Here is an 8,725-nt window from a genome sequence, read left to right on the forward strand (position 1 = left end):
ATCATGAGGGATGCAAGGATTCTAGATGGGATTTGGTGGATGCTTCAAAGAAATCACCCATCCGTTACAAAAAAACTCATTGAAAAGCACGGCTAGCAATGCTTTTCCAAACATTTGTTAGGAATTTTACACCATGAATTTTATGAATAGCAATGCTTTTCCAAACATTTGTTAGGAATTTTACACGATGAATTTTAAGAATGTTTGTATTTTGTTGAGAGCATATTTCATGCATTTGTGGTGAAGACTGTGGACTACTAGGACAACGAATATCATGTATGATAGATATGGGCTAATTCAAACATCATAAGGGAAAGAATTTTCAAAGGCTCAAGTTGTATATGGGGAAAGATGCCCGTTTTCCTAGAGTTTTATTCAAACTCTTGTAGTTACTATTGCAAAGAGCGATCAAGACTTCATGCCCATGCCTTAGTGAAAACCATCATTTTGTACCAAACTAAGCATTGGTACTCTTTTGCACCACATTAAGAGTCGCTTACCTTTTGCAGTTGTCTCTTGTTTGGCCCAAAGTACCTAAGTGCTTTGCACCTTCATTACACCAACCTTAGATAGAACACATTGCTTGGGTGTCTTTCTTGTGGACTTCATCGTCCAATAAATTTTTGAAAATAGTGCATGAGGAGTTAGGATTTTGTAAGTAGAATTGACAGATTGTTTATATCCTTCATGAGTGTGCACAATTAGTGGCCATATGTGTAATGTGTTGAGTGGTCAAGCTCATAGCGATAGTATGAGAAGAGGGTTGAATGTGTAGCGCCTTACATAACCCTTAGGAAATTGTGCATTCTCAACGAAAGAACCTTGTCATTGAAGTGATGCATGCACTATGTATCCCTTACCCTACATGTACAACTCGCAGCAGTTTACTGCACTGACTCACAGCAACTCTCAGCATACTATGAGTTAAAAAAAAGATGCCTGAGCACTGTCTTCAACCTCCCTTTCACGTAGTAAAATATCTCATTGAAGTGTACCAACAGCCCAAAAGCAGCAGCCATTCTCTGACATCGCCTGTAAGGCATCTTACATATCACCACCTGGCATGAACAATAATTATTAAGTCAAATGCGGCACATGTCCGAAGTCTGTCACTTTCAAGTTTAATTCATTTAACTTTGCATAGATGTAATTCTTTTGGGGATGCCTTTTGTCTCCTACTATAAATACATGCATCTTGTTTTCAACTTCAATAAAGGATTCCCCTGGCTTTTTCCATGCATGTGCACGCTTTCTCAGCTCTTGTATTTTCTCTGCAGCCTCCCACATACCCGCATCAGCATATAAATTGAACATCAGCATATAGGAAGAAGCATGCTTGCAATCTCCTCCCACAATGTAATCAAAACACCGTCTTCCCAGGGAAACATTGCCATATGTTTTGCAATGTGTAAGAAGCGTCATCCATCCCACAGAACAGGATTGGACTGGCTGAGTTTTAATCAATTCTTCTGCCTCAGTCAAGCGTCCAATGCGGCCAAGTAAATCAATCATACAATTGTAATGTTCAGATGTTGGCGTGAGGCCATACTCTTCTTTCATTGATTTAAAGTGCTGCTTGCCTTCATCCACTAGGCCCATTTGTCCACATGCGGAGAGGAGAGATACAAATACAACATCATCTGGTTTCAAGTTTTGTTGTTGCATTTTCTTGAAATATTGCAGGGCCAGCTTATAATTACCATGCATGGCATACCCTGCAATAATGGCATTCCATGTTACCTCATTTTGCTTTGGCAATATATCAAAGACTTTGAATGCATCCTTCAGCCTCCCACATTTAGCATACATGTCAATTAGGGTGCTCGCAAGGCATACATCTGTCTCGAGTGCATCTTCAACTATATGAGCATGAAGTAGCTTGCCCTGATCCAGGGAACATGCTTTCAGGATGCCGACATATGCGATCATATCTGGTTTCATACCTTCTTGTTGCATTTGCTGAAAAAGTTGGAGAGCCTCCTCACTATACCCATGATCAGCATATCCTGTGATCATTGCACTCCATGTCACCACATCTCGCTCTGCCAATTTATCAAACACCCTGTGTGCATCATCCAGGTTATCACATGTTGTATACATGTCAATAAGAGTGCTTCCAATAAACACATTCTGTTCGGCACCACCCTCAGTGATATAGGCATGAATTCGCTTACCCTCATCTAAAGCTGTCATTCTAGAACATGCTTTCAAAACACTAACAAATGTGACTTGGTTTGGCTTTATGCCATCGTTTTTCATGTACTGGAAAAGCTGGAGTGCCTTCTTGCCATCCCCATACTGAGCATACCCTGTAAACATTGCATTCCACACTGCCACAGTTCGATATGGCATTCTGTCAAACACTCTGCGTGCATCTCTTAGTTTCCTCCATTTAGCATACATGTTGATGAGGGCACCTCCAATAATTACGTCTTCCTCTAACTCATTCTCAACAATGGCAGTGTGAATCAGCGTACCTTGGTCCGTACCTTGGTCCGGCAATGCTATGCTAGAACAGGCTTTTAAAACAGTGACAAATGTGACATTGCCTGGCTTTCTGCCCTCCTGCTGCATGTCCTGGAAAAGTTGGAGAGCCTTGTCACTAAGCCCATGCTCAGTATAACCTGTAATCATTGCATTCCAGCTCACCACATCTCGCACCGGTAATCCACTAAACACTCTAAAAGCCTCCGCAAGGTTCCCACATTTAGCATACATATCAATGAGGGCATTACCAACAAACACATTTGACTCGACTCCAGTTCCCATTATCTGAACGTGAATCAACTTGCCCTGTGTCAGTGCTGCTGCACTAGCACATGCATTAAGCACAGCAACAAAGACATATTTATCTGGTTGAACATTCGTGTGTTGCATTTGGTAATGCATTCTGATAGCCTGCCCATTCCATCCATGCTTAACATGTGCTGAAATAATTGCACTCCAGTTGAACACATTTGGCTCTTCCAGCTTGCTAAAAACAAAATTTGCTTCTGACAAACTCTCACAAAAAGCAAACAAGCGAATGAAGTAGCTCCCTAAAAATACATTTGATTCAAGCCCACTTTTTATTATAAGACAATACAACTTCCTTCCTCCTTTAACGTCTTTCTTACTGATGCACCCCTCTATAAGGCAATAAAATACATGGGTGGAAATAAAAATCCGCTGCTGGCACGTATTATCGAGAGCGTGAAGTGCTTTGTGGAACTGCTCTTCCTTTAATAATTTTCTCAAAGCTCCAAATGAAACATCACGTCCAACTATCCTGCATGATATGGGGCTAAGCATAAAATTCATGTTCCAATCGAAAAAATAAAAATGGTTGGTCCCTTCACTAAAAAGGTTCCAGTTGTTTCATAGCAACAAACAGAGTTCCCCGGCCATTCTTTTGGATGACGAGCAAAAAGTCCTATTCAGGAAGAGTTGCACACATGACATTCCCGCTGCACGCCGTGAATGAGGTTACTAAATTTGTAAAGCTAATGAGAGCTTCATTCAGAAGGGGGAACTCGGTCATCTGAAAGCAAAGCTCTAATAACCAATGCCACTTGAATGAAGATATTAGATACATTAGAAATTTAAGCATTAGCTAAGGAACTGAAGTATTAGCTTATAAATTCATACCATCCAAAGCTTTATTTGTAGGAACCTGAGGCCATACTCATCGACCTTTCTAGTTCTGGCTTTGCCTAATCTTTTATTCAGCGCATAATTAGGTGTTTGAGGTCCCGATCGTACGCCAACTGTTCAACTTGATTTACCTGTAAGGTTTGGCTCTGGGTGATATACTGCACTCCCCAAAGGATGGATTGTTGCTGTATAATCCAGCAGCTCTTCGAACTGTTGCCGGCGCCTTTCCCATTTTTTCTTCAGATACGATATTTTTAAATTATGATGCGTAAATCGCAATTGTAAGTGAACACGAGTGAGCTCATTGTGACTTTCCTCATTAAGTCGTTTCCTGAATTCCGTGGCCATCTCATGGCTGCTAAATAAAGATCCACAGCAACATCCACCCTTTTGTACTACAAGTGGCATGCAACTTCTAATCACAAGATAGAAATTCTACGAGTCTTTTCTAGGTGATTGCAACTCAACAAATTACTCAACTTTACAAGTTAAAATTCTATCCAACAAATTATGCACAAATGTTTACATTTGTAAAAATATTTACAAATAGGTAGAGAGTGTTTTCTTTCACAATGGGAGATTAATAACATTATGGCTAATTTTTTCCATCAAATGTAGAGCAAAGTCACTCGTACTGGGCTATCATTTCTCAAGTGTGGAGATGGTAGGATAGCCCACTTAGGTGCTCATTTTTTAAGGGAGGTCTCCGTAAAAATAACATTGGTCCTCATCATTATTCAAACTTTGGCAAGACATTTCAAAAACATAACCTTCTTTTTTTGAGAAGGAATAAGATGATAATATGCCCAAGTAACTTCTCATATAAACATTCATCTAATTTTATCACAAGTAAAGGTGCTATACTTAAAATTGCATTATGTATTAGTTTTACTCAATTCTAAACTACCCTTTCAAATTCTCAGCATCTTTCAATGTGGTAAGGTATGAAGGCAATACACAAGAGTGTGGAAGCACATCAAACCAAACTATAGAGAGAAGATACAAACTGATATAACAAAGATGAGAATATGAGAAACACAAATTTCACAAGTAATTTGCACTCACACACCTAGTGGATAAGGCTATCTAAAAGTCTTTTTCTCCCACATGTGATATCCTTTTCATATATGTTTCACTTACTTTTTTCCATTCGTTGAGAGAGTGTGGCAAAATAGGATTTGACTTCACCACCCCCTTTGAAAATTCATAAAGAGAGTAAAATTCTCTTTACAAAAACCATTGGTGAATATATCAACCACATTTATTTCAATCCATAGATGAGTTCAATGTAACATCCACTGCAAGAAAAAGCTCCAAAAATGTTGGTCCTAAAGGGCAACCAACATGATATTGATTGGCTAAAAGGGCAACTTTAATCATAGCCACCTCTTTTCTCACAAAAAGGTGCCCAAAAGGGGTGGCTTTTCTTGGCCACTCTTTTCTCTAAGCACAAACAAGGGTAGCCTCTAGTATCCAACTTGCTTTTATCCAAAAACAAGGGCATCCTATAATATCCCCCTCCTCCCGTTTGCACGCATGCGCACACCCCTCCCCCCTTGTGCGCATGCGTACCCCCCCTCTGCGCACACAACTCCCTCCCTCTTGCATGCATGCGCACACACCTCCCACCCTTGCACGCATGTGCATGCCCCATCCCTCTGCACACACACCCCACCCCTCCTTGTGCACGTGCGCACTCCCATCCCCACTTGCATGCATGCACACACCCACCACACACCCCGTTCCCCCTTACGCACATGCGTGCTCCCCCCCCCCCCACCCATGTGTCCCCCTTACGCACATGCATGCTCTCCCCCCCCCCCCCCCCCCCCCCCATGTGTCCCCCCTTGCGCACATGCACACACACACCACGCCCCTCCCCCCATTGCCCCTTGCGTGCATGCGCACACACACCACACCTCCCCCCCATCCCCCCTTGCGTGCATGCGCACACACACCACACCTCCTCCGATCCCCTCTTGCTTTCATACTACCACCTCATAGAAGTAATAGCATGAGGGGCACATTAAAAGCTTGATTGGTGCCACATCATGAGCATAGTTAGTGCCATGATAGCCCCTACTTACCATATAAACTTTTCTGATTCGATGCATGTAGGCCACAACTCGATGCCATGTCACCCCATTATGAAATTCCACAGCTCGATGCCATGTTGCCATGTAGGCCACAACTTGATGCCATGTCACCATCACCAAATTCCACCATCATTCATGCAATCTTGTTGCGGATAGACATCATTTCATGCCACTTCATCCTCTCTACCTCTTATGGATGAATGTTGAATGTTGAATGCATGCAAGATGTGGTGACATGAAAAATGACGTACCTAAGCATTTGACCTACATTTGATTAAATCATGTAGTATTCAAACTATTTAGTCACATAATTGCATTGGAGTAGTCTTATATAGTATATATTTTTGGCTTGATTAAATTTATCTCTAATTCTAAGAATCAGAATGAGAATCAAATGCAAAATATTAGCAGAGATGAGATTAAAATTTTTGACTTCAGAAGAGATTATACTAAAAGAGGCAGACATCAATTCAGTCTAGCAGAAGTAGCGAGAGTCTCAATACTCCAGGCACTGCAGGATCATCCTAGAGATAGCCACTTAAGCTCTCACTGCTGAGCTCTACTGAAGCCTTTCTTTGAACGCACGAACATGAGAAGCTGAAAGTAGTGCGTATTCAACTAAGGCACAAATGGCTAATAGAAGGAGATAGACCCAGTGCAATGTTCTTCAAAGCAGTCAAAGATAAAAGGAAAAGGGAATGCATCACAATGATTCAGAATGAATCAGGAGACGTAGTCACAGAAGACAAAGAGATAGCACAAGTCTTCGCAACACACTTAAGCAAAATAGTGGGCTCTAGACCAAAAAAACCAGAGAACCATGAAGCTAGGTTGGAACAATTCCTAGAAGAGATGCCAAGGAGAGTTAGCCCTTACAAGGACATCATGCTATAGAGGCCCTTTTTGGAGGAAGAAATCAAATTTACAGTAATGCCTAAAGAGAAAGCATCGGGGGCCCAAATGGGATCCCAATGGAATTCTACCAACAATACTGGTCATTGTGCAAAAATGAGATGGTACAACCAATTCGAGTGGGCTTTCCAAAAAATTGGTACAAAATTCGACAAGTGGTCGGAGAAAATGTTGTCACTCATAGGAAGGATAACAATAGCCAAGCATGTATTGGAATCAGTATTAGTGTACAAACTGTCCCTTCTGCCCTTCTCTAACAATTGCCTCAAGAAAGTTGACAGGCACATAAACAACTTGGTTTGGGAGGGAAGATGGCATGCCTTTAGTGCAGACCTACTTTTCACAGCAAAAGAGGATGGAGGAGTGGGACAAATGAGAATGAAAGATAAGAACAACGTCTTATGCATGAAGACATTAATGTAGTTGGGCAATGACCAACCATGGGCAAAAATGGCATTAGACCTCATTAGCAGGAATGCCCCTCGAGGGATAAGAGAACCTTGGCAAGATCTAGTACTGATGGATAGAAAGCTCAAAGTTCCAACATCGGCTCTACTGTCAGAGCTACTCCAACTATGGAAAGCAAAAACAGAGGGAAGTTGCTGGGGCAGAAGTAGAAAATTGGTAGATCATTGTGGCTGACAGATTGGGCTCTAAAAGATCTGCCTGTGTATGCAATAGCTAATCCTACGCTCTACGAAAAAGGGCTGATTACTTTCAGGAAAATTTGGGATCTAGGAGGAGCACAATGGATGGACACAGAGCAGATAAGAAGAAAACATCAGCTATCTAGAGCTGAAGAGAGATTCATACAAGGCTTAGTCAATAATCTGAAATTGGACTAGCCAACGAGCCTTGCCTTCATGGAGGCGCAAGATTTCAAGGGATTTGTGTGGTAATCAGGTAAAGAGTACTCTAAATTAATGTTGCAGAACTTTAAAGAGAGACGAGACAATGGCGCAGTGCAGTCAGCAAAAGCCCACTGGAAATTTCACGCACCGATGGACAGAGATAGCACATGGTTAATGAGTTGAGGAGAAGCTGGAAAGTGATGCCCTCCACCAAACTAAAGCTAGGCTCACCAAGTGGAACCTGAGAATATCTCCACTATGCCCGCTCTGCAACAACTTTAGAGAGACCCACATGCACCCGCTTTGGGAATGCTCGATTGCCTAGGAACTACGAAAGGAAATAGAGGCAAGACTAGCTAAAATGAAAATTCAGGTCAAAATCAAGTGGAAAGCAGCTTTACTGGGGGACAAGAAAAACCTCAATGACTTAACACATCAAATGCTACAACTGATTAGAGCTCTTGTACTAAACATCATTTGGAGGCACAGGAATGCCATCATTTTCTAGAGAGTGCCTAGATCTAGGATCCCCATGGAAAAAAGTTTAGAGGAAGTGTGGGCTCTCACAGCCCTTTTTGGAAAAAAGAATGATGCTTGTAATGCCTTGTTAAGGTTGTGGGTTTAAAGCTAGTACCTCCACTCTGGAAGGTGAATTGTAATTATTTCTCCTTTTCTTAATATATTTAACGTTACCGTGGAAAAAAAAAACTTATACATATTTTTCCTACACATATGCACTCGTAGATGTAAAATTGGGGCATTTGACCTCCCGATGGGCAGAGATGGGAGGAAGAGGGTAAAGCTACTACAAAAGATGGAGGAGCTCCTCAAGAAGGTCATTGGGAGGCCATGAATTCTTAGAAAATCTGAAGATGTGTCTACTTGTCCTGTTCATGTAAGGCACATTGGCCATGTGTAGTCACATTCTTAACTGTAAATACATTTGTTGCAAGGCTACAAAGGAATCAAACATTGTGGTGCACTTGTCATCCAAGATGCAAATTTTGAAATTCATCTCTCCTACTCTAGAGAAGTCACCTCTATATGGTAGATAGCTTTATCATCTTCTAAGATAACAAATTGTGCGTAGAGCCTCGAGTATAAGCAAAGCCCCTCTAGCTGATTGGAGACCTTGTAGAGAAGATTGGTGTAATTTGCATGAATGGATGGTAGAGTTTCGATGGTGATACATTGAATGCTCTTATGAAATGATGCCATGATCATGGGATAAGG

General features: G+C 41.5%; 1 protein-coding gene across 1 annotated transcript; it reads right to left on the reverse strand.

The window, feature by feature from the left end:
* Window positions 1-594: 594 nt before the first annotated feature.
* LOC147894871 (pentatricopeptide repeat-containing protein At5g27110-like) lies at window positions 595-4,077 on the reverse strand. Its single transcript, XM_087384360.1, has 2 exons — window positions 3,765-4,077; window positions 595-3,268 (listed from the first exon to the last, which is right to left on the reverse strand). Exons 1-2 carry the CDS (start codon window positions 3,863-3,865, stop codon window positions 1,078-1,080), a joined length of 2,292 nt encoding a protein of 763 aa, XP_087240486.1. The 5' UTR covers window positions 3,866-4,077; the 3' UTR covers window positions 595-1,077.
* Window positions 4,078-8,725: the final 4,648 nt, after the last annotated feature.

Source organism: Dipteris shenzhenensis, chromosome 14 (assembly GCF_047967505.1).
Source record: "Dipteris shenzhenensis isolate YYH24624 ecotype China chromosome 14, Dip_SZ_1.0, whole genome shotgun sequence".
Taxonomy (NCBI): Eukaryota; Viridiplantae; Streptophyta; class Polypodiopsida; order Gleicheniales; family Dipteridaceae; genus Dipteris; species Dipteris shenzhenensis.